Below are 20168 nucleotides of genomic sequence, written 5' to 3' on the forward strand. Positions count from 1 at the left end.
TAAACAAATAAAAGAGAATTTATTGCAAAATTATGAAATTGTTATTCACTGCCACGCAGTAAAGTAAAATCGCAACTGTGAAAAGTGAACCTGTTTTACAAGTTATAATGATTTATCAGCAGTTGCGGTCTTCAAAATCGATTTCCTTGTCAATATATTTTCGAGCTATAGAGTCTAACTGGAAATAGGACGGCCCGTTTCTGTACTTAATATGTCGACTTCCTGTTGCTATCATGATCAAGATGCTGATAGCAAAACCTTGAACGGAAAGTTTCTGGAAATTGATTAATAAAAAAAAAGTTACAAAAGGTGAAAGTGCAAAATCAGATTCAACATAAGAGATAATAGTACCTGAAATATTGAACTGCATCCGGTAAAGATCCTACTTCAAGGGCTTCACACCCTAAGAAAGTTCAACGAAAAGTTGCAAGACTGTTAGCAAAGTGATTTCCTATTTCATTTTCGATTGGCAAAATTGCATATTCTGTCAAAATATACCTTAGCAGCCCTGTACTCGTTCACTGCCATTCGAAGAGAATCATCAGATAGTATCAACCGTGATAAAGCTCCAGTGCTCAAACTGCCAATTGTCAGTATCGAAAAGACTATAAATACCCTTTTGGAAATTCCAAGTTTCTTGACCGAAACCCCGCCACAAACAAGAAAATAGATTATGATTGGAAGTATTATGCATGTACCCTAACTTCTTCGCAGCGTCTGCAACAGAACCCCCAACCGCAAAGATCAGGTCAATCAAAGCCTGCATTCCCTGAAGATTTAAGAGTGTACGCAGAATTTGAATCACTGTTGTATTCGATTAACTAAAAGGAGTGTCAGACGAGATAAAAAGGCAGACCAGAGCAAACTTGGGATTATTTGGTCCAATCTGAGACCCTTTTTCCGATCCTCTTATAGTCGACTTTGCAGGAAGAATCTGAACAAGTTCCGGAGGAGGTACGTAATTATCAAGATCAACACTGTTCCTAACTAGATCAGAAGATAAAACAAATCTTGTTTTAAGTCTTCGCCTCGGAATAACACCAATCCAAAGCATACAATTAAAAATAAATCAAAAGAAAAAAAAAATTTACAACCTTTAAGAGCTAAAAATGTCCGTAGTCGAGCAAGGGCTGCGGCTCGATTTCTGTGCTGTGATCTATCCTCTGAAGCCTGTCTCGTTTGGAACGATATTAAAAACAGATAATGCGAACAATATATAGACAAAAACATCATAGGCAATCTGCATGAAAACCTGAGCTGTAATGCCAGTTGGCAGATGCTTAAGACGCACAGCCGACTCACGTTTGTTGCGGTGCTGTCCACCTGGACCCGATACCTTGTAAGTATCCATCTCGCACTGGCTCATTAGCTTATCGTCTGTCATCGATAGGTACTCTTTACCACCAACAGTCTCACAAGTGTTGCTATTACTGTTACTACTCGAAGAAGCACAACTGTAGTTTGCAGAGAACACCTCCACATTATTAACTCCACCTGAAAACCCTCTTCTATATGCTTTTTCAACTAAGCGGAAACTTGTGTAAGTTCGATAATTGTTATTACGATACCACCAAGAGCAAGCAGAGGCAGGCTTTGTGAAACTGCAAACGCTATAGCTTGGGAATCTTAAAAACGATCTCACAATAGAATGAGCCATCTGGCTTGCACCCGACAGACAGGCCCAAATTAATCGGCAAATCAGGAAATGAATATGATTCACCGTCTGTGGATCTGAAAGAGTAATCAAATTTGTAAGAAAAAGCCAAAAAACCAAGTCTACAACATCGCCCAACAGGTTCGTATTATCGAATATATTCGATTTTTTCCATCAGTGGCACAATTTAAACAATGGCAGCTGCATAATGTTCACTTAGTTCTACTGAAAGAAACGAATTTTATTCAATTGTATAACACTATAGGGCAAAAAAGATTTAATTGTTTCTACTTGACTGATTATTGTAGTAGATAATCCCCAAATCTCAAACCTATGAAAAAACTCAGTATCAATTATCAATAACACCAGATTAAGCCAATTAAAGGACTGAATCACTTCGCCCAGTATTAAACAAGCAGAAACTCGTGAAATTTCGCATTAACCAACCAAACAAAATTACTTTCCCGCGCCAATTTTTCCCTCCACATGTAAAAATCCAGTGAAATAAACAGAGAAAATTAAACTACGTAAACAAAACAAAATCGTCTAACCGTAAAATAACCGGCTATCGCCGCGGCGGCGAGTGGTGGCGCGCCGGATTGGAAGGCGGAATGCCGTTCAGCGTCTGCGATGTTTATGAGGCTTCGTTGGTTGAGTTTGAGTCATAGTTAAATTATAATTTATAAATTGATTTCATGAATTAATTAATATTAATAATACAATATATATATATATATATATATATATATATATATATATATATATTAATAAAATTAATAATATTTAATTATTTATAGACACAACAACACATTATACACAGGTGAGATAGAATATTCCAATTTGTCATCTTCATTGATGTCCAAAAGGTGTGCCCTAATTTTGAGAAGAAAGGGGCCCCTTTTGGACATCTCTGATTCGATGGCATTCAGTATCCTTACATTGCTCGGTTACCAACTGCTCCTATATTCTATTGATTATTATTAAAACCCTCGGATTCCTTTTTTTTTTTTTTTTTTTTTTTATTTAATCCCACTTCATAATTATAAAAATATTCGGCTGGTGCACGAATATTCTTTTCAATTCGTTTCTTCTAATCGGGGGTTGAATATCTCACCTGCAGCGAATTAGAACTAGTGATGCGATTTCTTATTCCAAAATTGAGATAAATCTTCTCCAGCTTGATCAATTGTAGTTTGTGGGTCGGGTGAAATCAACTTTTTTTTTTCTTAACTCAAAACTGATTTGATTAGTTCTTTAACCCATTCCAATGATTGTTTTGTTGGTATATTCAGATTGAGTTAGGGAAAGAAGCTGAATCGAATGCAGTAAAATTGCCCGTGTTGCAGAAATCACAATTGATTTACGTTGAGGTGTGAGGAGGGGTAATAATGGAATTGAATGTCGGGGATGGTGGTGCCGGTGGGGTTGAGGAATCGTCGCCCGACATGTTAAAGAATACGCCGTCGAATATAAAGAGGTTGGCTAATGAGATTGAGCAGTGTGAGGGCAGGCAGAAGTATCTTGCTCATACTAGGAGTCCCTCGGATGGCGGTGATGTTCGCTGGTACTTTTGCAAGGTCCCTTTGGCAGTAAACGGTCAGTGGCCTGTTCGTTAAGAATTTATTTCTCGTGTTAGTTTCGATACGCTTTTCAACTATGTTCTATACTATTCGTTAGTAGATTAATGTACTGTTTTATTTATGTCCCTTGCGATCAACAGGATTGCTTTTCAGATTTTCATTAGAATTGGAGTAATTGAATTCGAGTTTTATGCTTATCTTAGATGCGTGTAATGTAGTCTGTTTGATCCAGTTAATGCCGTGTTGCTGATTTTACACTGCAAAATATATACATGTTAGAGGTGCATTATGTTTTTGCTTCTGTGCTAGCCAAACATCCTAGATGAATGGATAAGTGTAGAAAGTTAGGAAAACGAATAAAGTACACCGTGAAATCTTATAGTCGTAATATATCATGTGACGAATGTTGCTTTCTGTTTCTTCAGAGCTAGCTGCATCTGTCCCTCGAACAGAAGTCATTGGAAAAGGTGATTATTTTCGATTTGGTATGAGGGATTCTCTTGCAATAGAGGCATCTTTCTTGCAGGTTATCTCATCTTCTTTTGCTGCTGTTGTTTTTCTCGGTTTTTTTTTCGTATATCATCTTACTTCTTGTATTAGGAAGGGTAATATATGTGAAAAGTGATTATATCAGTATACTAGATGCTGAGTGCCATTTGTGGTGTTGGCAGAGAGAGGACGAGTTGCTCTCAAGTTGGTGGAAAGAGTATGCAGAGTGTAGTGAAGGCCCAACAGGACCTAGCACGATTTCCAAGTCTACCCTACAGACGAAAGATTTGTTTCCAGAGAGTCATGAATATACAATTGACGAAGAAAGAGTCGGTGTCCCAGTAAAGGGAGGGTTATATGAGGTATCCTCATCAACTGTAGTTACTTGTAGTCCTATTTGCAATTTCATTTATAGGGCATACTGATTACACGAGATAGATAATTATCTAATTGCCTAGTACTGCCAGAGATTTTCCAGGTTTTCATATTTGTATATTGTGGTTCTCGTTGGTTGGTAGATATCTCTTTACTAAAGTTCGTGTTGTTGATTTTTTATGATTGCTTATTTCTACTGTTCCGATTTTAAGTGTTGAATGTAATAAAACACAAAGTTTGAATATGTTGGCAACAGCCATCATTTTGGCTTGTTACTCTCGGAACGTGTGACATATATTTCTGTATGAGTTGCCGTTGAATTGTGTTTCTCAAATTCTAAAAACATCTAAATCATAATATTTGCACCTCATTTATAGCAATTACGATGTGTATAAAGACTATGTAGATCACCCATTCTATGGGCGCATAAGTTCTCTGTACGAGGAAAGAGAACATAAATTGCTAACTGGCAATATAATTTGCAGGTAGATTTGGTCAGGAGGCATTGTTTTTCTGTGTACTCCAGCGGAGAGAACCGGCGGGTCCTACGCGGCCACTGGTTTGCTCATAAAAGTGGTCATGATTGGCTTCCACTGCGTGAGGATGTTTCTGAGCAATTGGAGTATGCATATCGCACTCAGGTTCACTCTAATTCTTTCATTGGTGTTCTACTAGTTGAATAATGTGATAGAATGGTATTTTGATGTAATACATTGTCATGTTTGTCAGCATCGTGTATGTCGCCAGTCTTTTCAAATTTCCCTTTTATCTTTTAGGTGCATGTTATAAGCTTCCCATCAACTTTTTTCCCGTTTTCTTTACTGTAATTTTCTTTTGTATTATGTTCTTGGATCACTCTAGGCTGATGTGTCAAAAGACTTGCTAAAGAAGGCTGCCTGATTTTCTTTCAGGTTTGGCACCGAAGAACCTTTCAGCTTTCGGGTCTTTTTGCTGCTCGAGTTGATTTACAAGGCTCTAAAGTATGTCCCTCTGCTTTAGCTTAAAGTTGCTTGTTATGGTCATTAAATTTAGGCCAATTTATTCACTTTCAGGTTGCATAAATATGAGAAGTAACTATAGACATGCTTTATGATTGCAGGGATTGCATGCCCTTTTCACTGGGGAAGACGATACATGGGAAGCGTGGCTAAATGTTGATGCTTCTGGGTTTTCTGGTGTTGTTGGTTTTGGAGGTAAAGGCGTTAAGTTAAGACGTGGATATGCTCCTTGTCAGTCACAGAAACAAACACAGGTAATCCATATCACTGGTAGTTGTTCTTTGCTAATCGAGTACCAGCATCCAATTTTCCCTTCAACATTGGCAACTTTTAATTATTGAACGCCTTTTCTCTACACTGGATGTTGACTATGAGAGGATGATTAAAAAAACACTATCATATTAATGTCCTTGAAAATTAACTGATTTGTGCAATGCATGGACATTCAATTTATGAGTTGTTTCAGATTTAATCTCCGGAGTGTTATTTCAGGATGAATTTCGTCAACAGAAGGAGGAGGAAATGGATGATTATTGTTCACAGGTATGAGAAATGTTTTAGGTGTGGGTATACATCCTGAATCTTTCGGTATAGTATGATAGTCTTGAGTTTATATATGTGTGTGTCAGTGTGTACAGAACTTTCTATATTTTGAAAAATTAGGCTAAAATGATTGTTGCTATTAGAAAACTGCCTTCCTGTACGATAATGTTCGCCTGTACATACTGGTGATTTGCCAAGTAAGAATGGAGTTTCCACTTATTCATAAAATTAAACCATAGCATAAACCTGGTTGGTAATTATTGCTATGCAAGAATAGCTAATCTTTTTCCATTTTAGGCCCAAAAATATTTTTCTCAAGATAAGACTACTGAAAGGCCCTGCGTAGAATTTGACCCAATATTTATATTAGCTTCTTCACACAAATTCAATTTCTTGATTAGTTACTGCCTACTGATGAGATCAGAACGCCAACATATATGCATGTTTAGTATTTTCTTCAGTTTTATGTATGTGAGGAATTGGATATAGTGAAACCTAGATATAGAGGATCTCTCCTTGTTTGGGTATTTTTTATTTTATTTTATGAATATATAGATGCTTAATTTTCAATCTTCAAAATGTTGCTTCAACTTAGAAATATTGAGCACTATCCTTTTATAGAAACTATGGTGAATGTTTTAATGTCCAGAATCGTTTTCCTCAAGGATGTATCGATGATGAGCCACCACGAAATACAAAGTTACTTTTACTTCGACCAGTAAATCTTGTTTCCTGTTGTAGGTTCCTGTTCGACATTTGGTGTTCATGGTTCATGGTATTGGTCAAAGGTTGGAGAAGTCTAATCTGGTCGATGATGTTGTGGACTTCCGCCTTGTAACCGCCAGCGTAGCTGAACGACATTTGACTACTCACCAACTTGGCAGTCAGAGAGTTCTTTATATCCCTTGCCAGGTACATTGTTCACTTCCTTAATTTATCACCCTTATTAATTTGTTACAATTCGTTGTGTTCCTGTTTTACTTGCAATACTCTCCTGGTGGTTGTGTTATTGTTATTTTTGCCTTTGACAGTGGAGGAAGGGCTTGACATTTGACGGTGAAGTTGCAGTCGAAAAAATCACATTAGATGGTGTACGAGGGCTGCGTACCATGTTGAGTGGAACTGTTCATGATGTATTATACTATATGAGCCCTATCTATTGTCAGGAGATCATAGACTCGGTACCCCCTACTTAATCTCTTTCCTTCTCGTTTTCTGTGTCTACCCTTTTTTTTTTTTGCCTTTTCATCAAATACTTTTAGGTGTATTTAGTTTCTTATTTGCTCCGTTCTGGTTTTTGCAAAGGACTCGTATGCATTTCCCTCGTTTTTGTGTGCATATTCAGTTTAATTTTTGTTTGATTGTTTGATCAGTTATTACTTATCAGGAAAGAAATCTATTCCTTTTTTTTTCTAGTGGAGTAAAATAAGAAATCTATATTCTTTCCATTTTCACCAAGAAATTCGCTGATTCAGTTCTATCAATACTGTAGTGTTTTTGTTATTTTTCAGCATCCTTTCGATTGTCGAGAATTTGACCTCATTTTGTAAATCCGGAAGGATGCAATTTTTTCAGCAATGTTAATTAATAAACCTTTGTATCCATCAATTAAGCTTCTTCCTTGTCATGTTCAGGTATCCAACCAACTTAACAAATTGTATTTGAAGTTTCTTAAGAGGAATCCTGGTTATGATGGGAAGGTATAGTTTGGCTAATAGAAAATTTTCAATTTTATTTTATTATAATTTCACTGTTCAAGGTCGAACGGAGTTGTCTAACGATGAATCTACATTTGCAGGTTTCTATATATGGACACTCTCTAGGAAGTGTTCTATCTTATGATATCCTTTGTCATCAAGAAACTTTGTATTCGCCCTTTCCGATGGATTGGATGTATAAAGAACACAAAAAAGGCAAGGCGCCTAATTGTGTCGGGAATAACTTAACATCTAGCTCCAATTCCGTCTCGAATTTTGGGAATGAGAGCTCCGAGAATATTGAAATTGAGAACACACTCAGTCATGTCGATTATCCAGACCTTTTCGAAGAGCCTGTGGAGGATGCTTTTAAACCACCGAGTCCTCCTGCATCTTCAGAGTCTGATGTGTCAACTACAACTGAAATTGGCTATCAGCAGACAATTGATACCTCGTCATTAGATGAAAATACCATTGAATCTTTTGAGAAATCAAATCACATCATGAATTACCCAAATACCATGGGAACTGAATTACCGTGTGACGACAGCATCGACGAGAAGGATTTATCTGATGATAGTAAAGCTGAAACAATTAAACTGTTGAGGGAAGAGGTAATTTTTTTATTATTTTTTTTAAATGTTGCCTGTTCTGATATCTTCATTTACCTTCTCACGTATTGTTTGTTTCTCAGATTGAATTGCTGAAAGCAAAAATTAAAGGATTTGAAACTGAATGTGCTGGCGAAGGTATGGATTTATTTGTTTCAATGTGGTCTCGGTGCTTGTTTTAGACCGTACTTGTTCGATTTTGAATTTTCTAGTTGTTTATAAGTTGAATTCGTCTTGTTCGTAAAAATTGGTACCAGCATATGCAAAGAAGAGTACAACAGGAGCAAATCAGTCCGATCCCGAGAAAGTTCAACGTGAGCATACAGATTCCTTGAAGAGTTATACCCCTCAAATTAGATACACAAAATTAGAGTTCAAGGTGAATCTTTTCAAAAAAATTCCATCCTTGTATGACAGTTTTAGTACACAAATCTACATTTCATGCAGAGTTTGTTAATTAGATTAATAAACATCGTTTTGATGTCAGGTTGACACGTTCTTTGCTGTTGGGTCTCCTCTTGGAGTTTTTCTCTCTCTACGCAATGTTCGTATTGGAATTGGTAAATAGCCGAGACCTGATACTTGCATGTACCTATATTGCTTTCTTTCTTCTCGTTCCTTTCTTAAGTTAAGCCTAATGTCTGTGTTTAAAATTAGGCTTGTATATGTTGGTTTTAGGGCGGCATCAATTGATGCTCATTTGCTTGTTACTGCAGATCAAATCAAATGAATAATTACTTAATTATGAGCTCTTTATTGAGGCGATATTTAACAAGTCATTACTCATCTACTACAAAAGAAAATTAATAATGATTTATTTTTTAACATTTGTATGGAGATTTCCTCGTGATTTTCTGATACGTCAGAATTTGGATACAGTTGACTAAAACATCTGCTTGTGTTTGGTTGCTAGGCAAAGGGAAAGAATACTGGAAAGAGGATAATATAAATGAAGAGATGCCGGCATGTCGGCAAATGATTAACATCTTCCATCCTTGTGATCCTGTAGCATATAGGTTTTTCCTTTTACACGTGTTATCATATTTTATTATTATTAGTTTTTCTCAGCAGACCTTATATCAATTATTATTTGTTTGCTACACAGACTAGAACCACTTATATGTAAAGAATTTTTGCACAAACAACCTGCCATTATTCCTTATCACAGAGGTGGGAAGCGGCTTAATATCGCCTTTCAGGTGAGGGCTCTATAAATTCCTCAAAAATTATAAATTTTGCAATTTCTCTTCTTATTCTCTGTTCTTATAATATGTCATATAGGAATTTAACGAAGGGTTAGCTTCAAGTTCTCGAGCGTTATTGGATCACTTGAGCACCATAAAGGTAGGTTGCTATTGTTTTTATTTTCAAAATATCTTCAACTTTGCCATTGATAATTTTCCGGTGTATATCATGTTTTGATTTATTTATGAGGCTAATTGAGAGCTTTTTTAATAGGTTAAAGTTCTGAGATTCTGTGAATCGAGACACAACGATGACCAAGACGGTAATTAATTACCTTATCTGCTTTATTGCTCCTCTGGCAATTAGTTTGTGTTAATTTTTTCGCCTTCTATTCATGCTATATTGAGATTGAAAATTGTTTTCAGTCAACAGCATTATGTATTTATTTTACTTATAAATTTATTGCTATGTCTCTAGCAGATGAATCTGAAAACACCCAAGAAAAAGAAGAAAGGTCATATGGCTCACTTATGATGGATAGACTAATGGGAAGTGAAGGTGGAAGAATCGATCATGTATTACAAGTACGTCGCATCCACTAAAAATTATTCAATATTCTTCTAATAGTCAAACCAGCGTCCATTTATCTCATTCGCTTTCCTTAATGCAGGACAAAACATTTCGCCACCCGTACGTATCGGCAATTGGCGCACACACGTAAGCTTCATCTTTTCTAATCTAGAACCAGCAATTGATTAAATCTGGAAATATAATAAACCCCTGAAAATTAAATTTGATTTTTCATGATAAATTATTTTTGTAGAAACTACTGGAGAGATCACGATACTGCTCTATTCATGTTGAAGCACTTGTATCGAGATATACCGGAGGAAGAACCTGTCTTGCATATTGAGGATCTCAAAGAAGGCAGTTCGAACGATGAAAATAGATTGAACAAGTGGTCCGATCCAAGGGAGGTGGCTGAAGAAGAACTCCCGTTGACTTTTGCTGATAGTCTCTCCATAAAGCATTTCTCTCACAAAGTGAAGAAAATAACAAATAACTGACTGATATATACATATTTTAGACAACCCAAGTTGTTCCAGTAGTTTTTACGATTTTCTTCAGGCAATCATCTTCATCGGTTAGAAAGAGGATCTTCTATACGCAAAGAAAAAGTTAGGTTTTGTACATCATAGGACAGATATGGATGGGGGAACGAGTGTACGAATGTTAATATAAATATATTTATCTTGTTTCCCGTAAAATATGTAAACATGGGCTTTTTTACGCTAGTTCCACGTCAGCGAACCTTTTGTAACTCAGTTCTCGCTGTTTCATCTCTATAAAGAAAATAACTTGGAGAGAGAGAGCTCGTTCTTGCTTGTGTTCTCTCTGTAAGGAAAAGAAAGCTTGCATTTGATGAGTGCTTGGTCTTTTTTGAGTGATGAATTATTACTCGCAAAATTCGATAGTTGTAACTGAAAACAGGCCAAATCTTGTCAAAGTTGGTCTCACAAGTAAATACGAAAAAAAATAAAAATTTATACTTCTATGCAGCAGCAAGAATTGGGGCTGACACGAGAAATAGTGAACAATAAATTTCGAACGGAGGTATCATTAAAAGGGACAGTAAGCAAAAGTAATAAAGAATCTACGAGATCCTCTCGGATAAATATCCAAACAACGAAATCACCGCATCAAAATCATCAACAGTTTTACAGTTAACATGTCAAATTTAACAAAACTGCATTTTCATTCGATCAGTACTCAGTTCACGACTTGTTTGCCTTCTGTTTGGCCTTCTCTATGAGAGGTCTCAACTGCTTCTTCTCAGCGAGAATCTTCAAAAAGTTGAACAAAAAAGGAATATAGTTATGCTTCCTCCGAATATTCTCAGTCCTCCACTTCTTGAACTTCTCCTCCTCCATCAGTATCTTCTCAGTCGCACTTTCGATCCCACCATTTATCTCCAAAAGTGTCGTATTCAGCGCTTCCACATTTCCTCCATCAACCATTCTCTCCGACTGCAAAGCCGCAAGCTGCTGAAGAATTCTCTCTCTCTTCCTCTGCAAATCTTTTAGCTCGGCAGTATAAATCTCTTTCCTGTTCTTTATTATTCCCATCAGATTGAACCTTATCTCGTTTTGCGAGTACCTCTCTATACGCTCTTGAATAACCGGTTGTACCAAACGTAGCCAATCGATATCACCTTGACCACCGGAGCATTGACCGAGGCTTATGGGCCCCTCCTTAAGCCCATCGAGCTCGTAAAGTACACCGTCAACAGGTATATAGCTTATGAAGTGATAGACATCGTCATCTTTTCCAGATGCTCTTTGCTCTTCAGGTATAAATGGCTCGGGCCTTGCAAAACTGTTGTGTGCTGTACGGATTGCTTCGCTGTTGTTGATGGCCAGACCTTTGAGCTCGGACGGGAAATTTTTGGTGAAGTCTTTGAGTGCCGACAGCTCTGGCCCAATATCAACTTCGGGACTGTTCATCAGAATTGAGAGGATTGCTTGGGTTGCACAGGCGTTATTTATCACCTACAATTGGCAGCGAGGTTTAAAGAGTAGGATATTTATTATGTGCAATTGGAAGTTATGGCGGGGGATAATTTTACCTGGCTGGCGAAAAACAAGTTTGGGTTTGGATCCTTTATTACAAGACGGTCATCCTTTTCTCCAGGACGCCATTTGAAGAGGAATATCAGCCCATACACTGGCCTGTAAATGAGACAAGAAAAATAAAATAAATGCAAAAGCAACGAAAATGAGCTGAAATTTGGGGAAAGAAGGCATTACTTATCGGAAGGGGGAGATAAAAGAATGACGTGGACTAATCAATTTACCTCAGACTATCCAGAGAATCGAGATCCAATGAATACAGTTCCTCAACCTGCTTCAGCATATTAAATGAAATGAGAACCTGTTCAGAACAATCTATATAGGAAAACTACAAAAAGTGAAGGCAGCCATCATATTAGCTCCACATCTATACTCACTTCCATTGACCAAAACATCAGGCTTATATTAGATGATGCAGCCAAATGATAGAGATCTAAACAATGGTTCTGCAGAAAGTTACGTTGAATATCAATGATGTAAAGCTTATCTTCCTTTAGTCAATGGACAACTGCCAGCAGGCTAAAATTGCTACATGTGGGAGGATTTGGTATACTACTTCAGTGTCGGATTCTCAATAACTAAAAAAAATGTCATCAATTTTCTTAATATAGAATGAAGCCTTGTAAAAGCAACATATCAGAGAGAGTTAATTATCCAATTAATTTTTTTTCTCTGAATAGTTTTACCTTATAATGCTCAAGAGAACAAAAGCTACAGAGAGGATACATTCTACATTCCTAGTATACCAAATTTGGACAGATAATATACTATACAAAAGGTAGAGCTCCACCTTGGTTGCAACCATCGACCAAGTTACTCTTAGTAAAAAGCATGATTACCAACCGCTTGAGTTTGAAATAATAAAAAGTGGAGAAAGGAAAACATATTTTATTCATTATGCATCATTTTGAACTGGATATATATGAAGTACACCATGAAACCAAATCCTAGTGCACCAAGCGCTAGTGGACATCTCAGTAAAACAGTACCTGAACGCCTTTAACTTGCATCTGCTGTATAAGTTCGGTAAAAACACCTGCAGTGCAAGAACAAACATGATAATATGCATGTTTACTATCGGGAAACTTGAAAAGAAATCCAAGTACATACTACAAGGAGAAACTTGTATCTCAGAGTGTGGAACAGTTCATGCAAGTATCAAACATGTTAAGCTATGTAAAGAAAAACAAATATGTTTATATAGACACACACACACACACACACACACACACATGCTTGTGCCCCATAGGGAATTTCGGCATATTTACCATCTTAAATGAAGATATTCAACAACCGAACATATACCACTCTCCAACACAACAACATGCAAAAGGGTAACACCATCTTCACATGCAAAACAAAAGTCCAAACAAATACGAAACTTCTACATCCTGGTTCCAAATGAGCTTTGAACCATACGCAATATATTATGCTAAACTAAACAGCCAAAAATAAAACCATGTTTAATATCTGAATCACTCCTCTCAAGTATTTATGACCACACAGTGTACTAGCTATATCTCTCTCCTTTCTTTGTTTCAATTCACCCTATATTTTTTTTATTTTCAAAGGAGATGAACCCATTTATCATTCAAATTCAATAAACAGACATACAAAATCAAGCATCAATATAGCAAATCAATACGTACCAGGATCCGACTCGATAGTGCACCAAGACATGATTTTATATCCACTGCAAAAAAAATTACGAGAATTCCAAAATTAGGTATTCGAGTGTAAAACCGCAATCCAAAACACCGTTCAGAATCCCACAACTGAAATACAGAAAAAAAAATGTCATGAATTACAAGCATACCAATACACAAAGGGACTGAAACCAAAGAAATTTACCATAAACAAAAATTACTGTTGCTAAAATACAGCTGCCTCGTACTCCATGCTTTTTTTCGTTTCAATCAACATCAACTATTGCAATTCTACTATTGACGGGAGTGAAGAGAACATACCTAGGCGATTTCGACGGACGGCGGAGGCGGCGGTTGTTCAGTACTTGAGAATGGGGGTTTCGTTTCTGCAGACTCAGGCAATTCGATGGGTTTTGGTGGTGAGTTGTGGGGTGTGGTGACGACACTGAATTTGGGTCGGGTTTGTTTGATATCAGTGGGTCGGGTCTATTTTCAGTCGGATTTTATTAAATATAAATTCGTTTTAGAACTCAATTATTTCAGTTTAATCCATCGCTAAGCAAAATGATTAATTACATTCGGGAATTGCTATATTACATATAAAAGAGTCGAAATTACATCAAAAAATCGAAGCGCAACCCTTTTTCAAGCTTACTTTCATTTTTCATTTTTTTTCTATTTGCAGTTTTGGGGGTTTTTTGAATTTTTTGGAAAGTTTTGGGGTGTTGCAAAAAAACGCAAATAATAATTTTGTAACCATAAATAGCATTCAATTTATATTATTATTACTATTTTTTTTTTAAACAATCGTCTTTTTTTCTTTTTGATAAGAATTGTTTTTTTAATTTAAATTAACTACTATTGAAAACATATATTGTGATTTGTGACCATTCAAAGGTAAGGGGGCCTCCCAAAGAATATGTATAGGCCCAAGTTAACTTGTGGATGATCCAATTATAAATCATTTAAGTAGTGCAAATTATAATTATGAAACACCAACTATAAATTCACATTATTATTTATTATTATTTAAAATGGTGTATTAAAAGTGGTATTACAATATAAGCAAACCATTACTATAATTAGTTTTAAAAAGTCGTGGTTTAAAATTTCATATGCTAATTTAAAATTGAAATCGACTTTTTTTTTTCTTTTCTGGGTAACGAAGGAATTAACAGCCAAACTGTACAGGTGCACTGAGTAATCGACTTCTTCGAATCTATTTATTTAATTTCACTTTAGGTGGCCGTAATTTGAGTCGTATAATCAACTTAAGGTAGAATTTTGTTAAAAAATATTGTGAAATTTATTATAATTTGAAATTGAATGGTAAACAAAGAGTAACAAACTGTTGGCTTGTTGACCAATAAGTCAGCTCAAATTCTGTGTCACCATAGACACACACCCATTTGTCATTTTTCTACTCTCTTTCTCTCTCTTCTTTCTCTCTCCTCTCTCTCTCTCTGCCTGCATACTTTTGAACAACAGCAATTTCCGCTCCCAGTTTTGAATTTTAGTCTCCAACCACCACCATCGCCGCCGCCGTACACACTCATACCAGAGGTAAAATGCCAATCAATTCACGGAAACCTAATCCTTTTTTTTTCTCTTTTTTTCAGGGTAATCAAATCTAAAGCATCAAAAAATATTCAAAATTCCACCACCTTTTGTAGCTATTTACTACACCCCTCGCCCCGTAGGGAAGTAATGAATTCTGCAATTATTATTATTTATTACTTTTTTATTGTTGATTTGTATAATAGTTTGTATAATAGTAGTATATAGGTACACGCGCCTCCGTAATAAGTGTTCTCATTTGCCTTCTTCACTAGGATTCTCCATTCTTCCATTTTCCCCCATTTTTGCTTCTTCATATACTTGTTCATTATACGTTTGCTTCTTCTTCGTCTGGTAAAAAAACTTAAACAGGGTGCGTTGTTTTAATATTGATTATGCGAACGTTAATTACTTTTCATAGATTGTTTTTTTTTTCTTCTTTTAATGGACTTAATTTTTGCAGGGAGAAAAGAAAAAGGGGATTTGGGCTATGGAGATAGGTGTTGGGTGGATCAGTAATGCGGGTCATGCCACTCAAACCAAAGCATTGCACTGGTTTTCGTCGATGTTGGCTGGTATTTTCATGTGCAGAATTGTAAGTGTTCCTTCTTTTCAAAGTGATCCAATTTTGATTGTTTATTCGTTAATTGTTGAGTTTTCTACTTCTTGTTAACTGTTGGGGCTTATGTTTTTAGTTGGTTTAAAATGATTTTGAATGATGCTTGTGGCGATTTTGATACGAGGGGAAGGAATGCCCCAAAATCGAACAAGATTGAGAATTATTCTCTCTAAAATTGGGATGTTCTTTGGAAATTCGAAGGCGAAATACCTCTGATAAACTCTTGCTTTAAAGAGATCCATCTTTTTTCGTTGAAGGTGTATGGCTTAACAGGTGTAATCAGCGGTTCGTTCGTGAAGGAATATGGCAAGCTTAACAGTAAACAAAAACTAGAATGGAACAACAGGTAATTGCTTCTTTGCTCTTTTTGTTTTTGTTTTTTTTCACTTTCAAATTAAGTTTTAAGTTCCCTTAGTTTGACGATTGCTATTGCATTCTGAAATTTGAATAAGTGTTCGACTTTTTTATCCAGGGGGTTTTCCACTTTCCACGCCATTGTTGCGGCATCTATTTCTCTATATCTCTTGCTAGCTTCGGGCCTTTTTGATGATTCTCAAGATGAGTTGATGATCAATAAATCATCGATTTTATCAGACACAATTTTGGGGGTATGTTTAGTACAAATGCAGAGAGAAAATTTGGTTGATGTTTCTTGTTAGTTGTTGGTTTTTATCATCATGGAATAGCTGAAAATTGTATAATCTAGTTTAATCGGTTTTTCTCACTCACATTAGAGTAGTTTATTTTTTATTTTGCTTATAAAACTCGAAAAAATAGAAGATTGTCTCTTATTTTCGTTAATCTTGAAAAATCAACAATCTCCTTTAAGAACCAATTCCCTTTATCTATTTGCCAGTAGTCAGCTTTCGTTTACAACTTTGAAAATCGTACTTTTATGTTTCATCGGAACATGCTTTTAAAACACCTATGTTTCTCCCTTCTTAACGATACAGGTTTCGATCGGTTACTTTCTATCAGACTTGGCGATGATATTCTATTACTACCCTGCCTTAGGTGGTACAGAGTATGTAAGTTTATGTATCCCTACCAACTTTAGTGCTTATCATGCATGTGCTACTGAATTTTCATTCTCCGATCAATTTTATTCTCTTTGCAGTTACTTTTCCGAATATGGATATACAGATGAAAATATCATAAACACTTTATAAATTTCTCCTTCTATTCAAAATAAATTAAGAGCGGTGTTCATCTTGCTTATTTTATTTATTTTGCTAGGTGATACATCACGGACTCTCCATGTATTCAATTATACAATCCCTTTTGAGCGGTCAAGCACATATTTACATTCTAATGGTTCTCTTTACTGAAATCACTACTCCGTTTGTTAATCTTAGATGGTAAGCTTAGAAATAATTTATTCTAATTTCATCCTTATTTCATTTTTAAAAACTATCTATTTACTCGTTTCTTCTTACACACTCAGGTATCTTGATGTTGCCGGCCTAAAGAATTCTAAGCTTTACGTCTACAATGGTGTGGCTTTGTTCTTGGGGTGGTTGGTACGTACCGCCTTATTAAACTTTTAGAATATCCTATAACAAGTTTAATGTATTCCGAATGTGACTTACTCCATTTTATTTTATTATTAATTTGACTGCACATCACGATTAAGTCGTACTAACACGTAAACTTTTGAACCCCCAGGTTGCTAGGGTTATTCTATTCGTCTTCTTTTTCTACCACATGTTTACCTATTTTGATCAGGTGAGTATGCGTTCGCCGCTTAAAGTAAAAATCACTGAAAATCCTCTGCCAACGAAGTTTTAACGACGATGTTCTTGTTGAAGATGAGACAGTTTTTTTTTTTTTTTTTTTTTTTTTTTTCGGTTAATGTTTCAGGTGAAGCAAGTGTACCCGATGGGATTTTACAGCTTGCTCATAGTACCACCTGCTATGGCTATAATGAATTTGTTCTGGTTCTGGAAAATTGCTAGAGGTATGATCAAAACACTGGGCAAGGCAAGACACAGCCAATAGATAGTACTTCTTTTACCATGTGAATATCGACGGAATGCTTCGGGGAGTTCGAAAATAAACATAGATCCAAAAATTCATCAAGAATTTTCCGGGTTTCCGACCTTTACTTTGTTTCCATGAGAAGCACCTCAATCCTCAAAATTCCAATTCTAAAGTATAGATAAAGCAAGAATCTTGTAATAGTATGAAAGTTTCACTTTGCATCAATGTGAAACTTATCTCTAAAGCAAAAGCTTCTAACATTTAAGTTTATAATGTGATATTAATTAATTAAATATTATTACTAAAGTTTGATTTTCAGTTTTTAGCAATATGTTATTACACAAAGAAGCATATATAGGTGTTTGATTCAATGACTCAAAAGACTTGTGGGTGAAAAAAGTATTTGCCAGGTATTTACTTTGTTGATCAAATCTATAGTACGACTATTCTATTATAAAATTAACATTGAATAAAAATATGGGTAAATTACGGATACCCCCAGAGGTAATGTCAAATTGCGAAAAAGTTCTTCATGTTTGGGTAATTACAACTACTCATCAACTATAAATCTTCTTACGCGTCCACTCTTACGGTGTCAAATTTAGTGGGATTTTCTATATTATGTGAAATATTCTCCAATTTGTACCCGTTTTACCCCATTCGAGCTCTACATTTTGAAACAAGATGATCATAAAATGTGTGTCTTGGTTTGTACATATCAGATTGTGGTGTATTAAAGCTGCATTTTTTGCATAAAACGAGTACAACTATAGAAGTTAGAACATTCCACGGAATCTAGAAGATTATGTTGAATTTAATACCATAAGGGTGGACGTGTAAGAAAATTCATAGTTAATGGAGGTAATTGTAATTATACAAACATGATGAGTTTTTTTTTTTTCAATTTAACATTAGCTTAGGGGTGACCGTAATTTATCCTAAAAATATATTATTCATTTCCAAAGTTTATTTTCTTGAAAACTACACATAGTGAAGGTGGGAAACGGTCATAAGGCGACCGTTAATACCGGTATAATTATAGTATGTTACCCCACCTCTTTCTTGGTCTTCTTGTTTCCCACTCTTTTCTCTTATTTTCTCCATTTTTCACTCACCCATGACTTCATTTAACCATAATAACATTATTATTATTATTATTATTAAATCTACAAGCAAACTAATTTAATTTTCTTGGACATTTCATCAAACATGTGGAGAACTCAGGGTATCAACCTCTTGAACCGGGCCGTTAATTCCAGGCTGGGGCCCGCTCTGTTTTCCGGCAGCCAATTTTCTCGATCGATGATGGCCCCGTCGTTTCACCGTTACTGCAGCAGCTCTGCCGTGAGCGGCGGCGGCGGCGGAGATGGCGGTACGATGAGTTACGCGGAGGCGAAGAGGCTGCTGAGGCTGGTGAATGTGGAGGCCTTGAAGGAGAATATGGGTACTAAAGACACTGAAGTTATACCGTACGACGAGCTTGTGAACTCGTGCCTGAAAATGGGCGTCGCTAAATCCGCCGACGAGGCCGCCGCCTTCGCCAGAGTTCTTGACGACGCCGGCGTCGTTTTGCTCTTCCGCGACAAAGTGTACCTTCATCCCGATAAGGTTCTTCCTTTCTTGATTTCTTTCTCAAATGACGATCACTAATACGAAACTTTTTTTTCTCCTCACCCGTTGGAATCATGGTATGCGCGTTCTCGATCGCGTTTACTAATTTAGTTAGCGACGAGAAGCTAAGAGCATAAATCGTCTCTTTAATTGTGATTCTAAATTCGCAGGTGGTCGATTTGGTTAGAAGAGCGGTACCACTAGCTCTTCTACCCGAAGACGACCCACAAAAGGGCGAACTAAACAAGCTCCAAGAGCAAAAGGACGAAATCGACATGCTAGCCCACAAGCAGGTCCGTCGGATACTATGGACGGGCCTCGGGCTAGCAATGACACACATCGGGCTCTTCTTCCGTCTCACGTTTTGGGAATTCTCGTGGGATGTGATGGAGCCCATTACTTTCTTCAGCACCGCTTCGGGTTTGATCATCGGCTATGCCTACTTCATGTTCACTTCGCGGGACCCCACTTATCAAGATCTTCTCAAGAGACTGTTTTTATCGAGGCAGAGGAAACTCATCAAGAGGCGCAATTTCGATGTTCGAAGATTTGTGGAGCTTCAGAAACACTGCAAGTTGCATCATCATTCGTGTGCGATTATCAGAAGGCAAATAGGTGCGGAATTGAATTTAGACGACCTTTTGCACTGATATTAAGTTTACGATTGACATCCATCATTCATTTACACATACGGATGTAAATTTCACCGAATGTAGCATAAATTTAGCCCGTCAATTTACGTTTTAATCCTCCAAAAAGATTTGTGTTTTTGTTCTTTGATATAGTGCATATATGTATATGCCCCAATTTTATTTTTATTTTTTAATGATTCTAATTAACTCTAGCGTTACATATACTTTTGTATTGGATACTGTTTTCACATTATTTATTCATAGTTTTAAGCATTTGTATTTATTTTTCTACTTTGAGTTGCATTGCCAGGCCAAATATGTAATTTTACAAGGACATGTTAACATCCATATTATTCGTGCC

At 36.3% G+C, this 20168-nt stretch overlaps 5 protein-coding genes across 10 annotated transcripts; 3 read left to right on the forward strand and 2 right to left on the reverse strand.

Annotated features, from left to right (window-relative positions):
- Positions 1 to 5: 5 nt before the first annotated feature.
- LOC105964900 (Class I peptide chain release factor) lies at positions 6 to 2374 on the reverse strand. 2 transcript variants are annotated; one of them, XM_012989430.2, is made up of 8 exons: positions 2206 to 2374; positions 1253 to 1731; positions 1095 to 1170; positions 857 to 987; positions 699 to 769; positions 499 to 580; positions 352 to 403; positions 6 to 274 (listed from the first exon to the last, which is right to left on the reverse strand). In XM_012989430.2, the coding sequence occupies exons 2-7, from the start codon at positions 1655 to 1657 to the stop codon at positions 383 to 385; spliced, it is 786 nt and encodes a 261-aa protein (XP_012844884.2). In that variant the 5' UTR covers positions 1658 to 1731; positions 2206 to 2374; the 3' UTR covers positions 6 to 274; positions 352 to 382. The 2 variants fall into 2 exon arrangements, with proteins under 2 accessions (XP_012844884.2, XP_088672630.1); XM_088816504.1 differs by having other exon boundaries at positions 6 to 258; positions 2206 to 2343.
- Positions 2375 to 2439: 65 nt separating this feature from the next.
- LOC105964812 (phospholipase SGR2) lies at positions 2440 to 10400 on the forward strand. 3 transcript variants are annotated; one of them, XM_088816509.1, is made up of 22 exons: positions 2440 to 2787; positions 2905 to 3250; positions 3660 to 3760; positions 3906 to 4085; positions 4584 to 4739; positions 5010 to 5078; positions 5198 to 5350; positions 5589 to 5639; positions 6381 to 6551; positions 6671 to 6820; positions 7274 to 7339; positions 7438 to 7950; positions 8031 to 8085; positions 8205 to 8326; positions 8435 to 8507; positions 8861 to 8963; positions 9053 to 9146; positions 9229 to 9291; positions 9406 to 9454; positions 9613 to 9716; positions 9803 to 9849; positions 9956 to 10400. In XM_088816509.1, exons 2-22 carry the CDS (start codon positions 3043 to 3045, stop codon positions 10197 to 10199), a joined length of 2772 nt encoding a protein of 923 aa, XP_088672635.1. In that variant the 5' UTR covers positions 2440 to 2787; positions 2905 to 3042; the 3' UTR covers positions 10200 to 10400. The 3 variants fall into 3 exon arrangements, with proteins under 3 accessions (XP_088672635.1, XP_088672636.1, XP_088672634.1); XM_088816508.1 differs by having other exon boundaries at positions 2466 to 2787; positions 9610 to 9716; XM_088816510.1 differs by having other exon boundaries at positions 2450 to 3250.
- A 320-nt stretch (positions 10401 to 10720) lies between these two features.
- On the reverse strand, positions 10721 to 13928 carry UCH2 (Peptidase C12, ubiquitin carboxyl-terminal hydrolase 1). Of its 2 annotated transcripts, XM_012989258.2 has the most exons (6): positions 13730 to 13928; positions 13412 to 13455; positions 12752 to 12798; positions 11987 to 12033; positions 11759 to 11861; positions 10721 to 11681 (listed from the first exon to the last, which is right to left on the reverse strand). In XM_012989258.2, the coding sequence occupies exons 2-6, from the start codon at positions 13440 to 13442 to the stop codon at positions 10908 to 10910; spliced, it is 1002 nt and encodes a 333-aa protein (XP_012844712.2). In that variant the 5' UTR covers positions 13443 to 13455; positions 13730 to 13928; the 3' UTR covers positions 10721 to 10907. The 2 variants fall into 2 exon arrangements, with proteins under 2 accessions (XP_012844712.2, XP_088672637.1); XM_088816511.1 differs by lacking the exon at positions 13730 to 13928 and having other exon boundaries at positions 13412 to 13529.
- Positions 13929 to 14816: 888 nt separating this feature from the next.
- On the forward strand, positions 14817 to 17882 carry LOC105964507 (uncharacterized). Of its 2 annotated transcripts, none has more exons than XM_012989047.2 (9): positions 14817 to 14971; positions 15429 to 15560; positions 15842 to 15930; positions 16057 to 16192; positions 16538 to 16612; positions 16821 to 16942; positions 17029 to 17104; positions 17250 to 17309; positions 17445 to 17882. In XM_012989047.2, the coding sequence occupies exons 2-9, from the start codon at positions 15456 to 15458 to the stop codon at positions 17580 to 17582; spliced, it is 801 nt and encodes a 266-aa protein (XP_012844501.2). In that variant the 5' UTR covers positions 14817 to 14971; positions 15429 to 15455; the 3' UTR covers positions 17583 to 17882. The 2 variants fall into 2 exon arrangements, with proteins under 2 accessions (XP_012844501.2, XP_012844555.2); XM_012989101.2 differs by lacking the exon at positions 14817 to 14971 and adding an exon at positions 15223 to 15338.
- A 774-nt stretch (positions 17883 to 18656) lies between these two features.
- LOC105956078 (calcium uniporter protein 1, mitochondrial-like) lies at positions 18657 to 20090 on the forward strand. The gene is made up of 2 exons (XM_012979902.2): positions 18657 to 19172; positions 19346 to 20090. The coding sequence occupies exons 1-2, from the start codon at positions 18774 to 18776 to the stop codon at positions 19823 to 19825; spliced, it is 879 nt and encodes a 292-aa protein (XP_012835356.2). The 5' UTR covers positions 18657 to 18773; the 3' UTR covers positions 19826 to 20090.
- Positions 20091 to 20168: the final 78 nt, after the last annotated feature.

Source organism: Erythranthe guttata, chromosome 4, assembly GCF_056151865.1.
Source record: "Erythranthe guttata isolate IM_541 chromosome 4, IM_541, whole genome shotgun sequence".
Lineage (NCBI taxonomy): Eukaryota > Viridiplantae > Streptophyta > Magnoliopsida > Lamiales > Phrymaceae > Erythranthe > Erythranthe guttata.

Excerpts from the sequence above, each read along its gene's own strand:
- LOC105964900 (XM_012989430.2), bottom strand. The coding sequence starts at position 1,657 with ATGGCTCATTCTATTGTGAGATCGTTTTTAAGATTCCCAAGCTATAGC. Across the intron at positions 770-856 it reads ATAATCCCAAGTTTGCTCTG|GGAATGCAGGCTTTGATTGA; the intron begins GTCTGCCTTTTT and ends TTAAATCTTCAG. Across the intron at positions 581-698 it reads GACGCTGCGAAGAAGTTAGG|TTTGAGCACTGGAGCTTTAT; the intron begins GTACATGCATAA and ends GACAATTGGCAG.
- LOC105964812 (XM_088816508.1), top strand. The coding sequence starts at position 3,043 with ATGGAATTGAATGTCGGGGATGGTGGTGCCGGTGGGGTTGAGGAATCG. Across the intron at positions 5,640-6,380 it reads TGGATGATTATTGTTCACAG|GTTCCTGTTCGACATTTGGT; the intron begins GTATGAGAAATG and ends TTCCTGTTGTAG. Across the intron at positions 6,552-6,670 it reads TTCTTTATATCCCTTGCCAG|TGGAGGAAGGGCTTGACATT; the intron begins GTACATTGTTCA and ends TGCCTTTGACAG.
- UCH2 (XM_012989258.2), bottom strand. The coding sequence starts at position 13,442 with ATGTCTTGGTGCACTATCGAGTCGGATCCTG. Across the intron at positions 11,862-11,986 it reads GATTCTCTGGATAGTCTGAG|GCCAGTGTATGGGCTGATAT; the intron begins GTAAATTGATTA and ends TCTCATTTACAG. Across the intron at positions 11,682-11,758 it reads ACTTGTTTTTCGCCAGCCAG|GTGATAAATAACGCCTGTGC; the intron begins GTAAAATTATCC and ends TGCCAATTGTAG.
- LOC105964507 (XM_012989047.2), top strand. The coding sequence starts at position 15,456 with ATGGAGATAGGTGTTGGGTGGATCAGTAATGCGGGTCATGCCACTCAA. Across the intron at positions 16,943-17,028 it reads CCGTTTGTTAATCTTAGATG|GTATCTTGATGTTGCCGGCC; the intron begins GTAAGCTTAGAA and ends TTACACACTCAG. Across the intron at positions 17,105-17,249 it reads CTTTGTTCTTGGGGTGGTTG|GTTGCTAGGGTTATTCTATT; the intron begins GTACGTACCGCC and ends TTGAACCCCCAG.
- LOC105956078 (XM_012979902.2), top strand. The coding sequence starts at position 18,774 with ATGTGGAGAACTCAGGGTATCAACCTCTTGAACCGGGCCGTTAATTCC. Across the intron at positions 19,173-19,345 it reads TGTACCTTCATCCCGATAAG|GTGGTCGATTTGGTTAGAAG; the intron begins GTTCTTCCTTTC and ends CTAAATTCGCAG.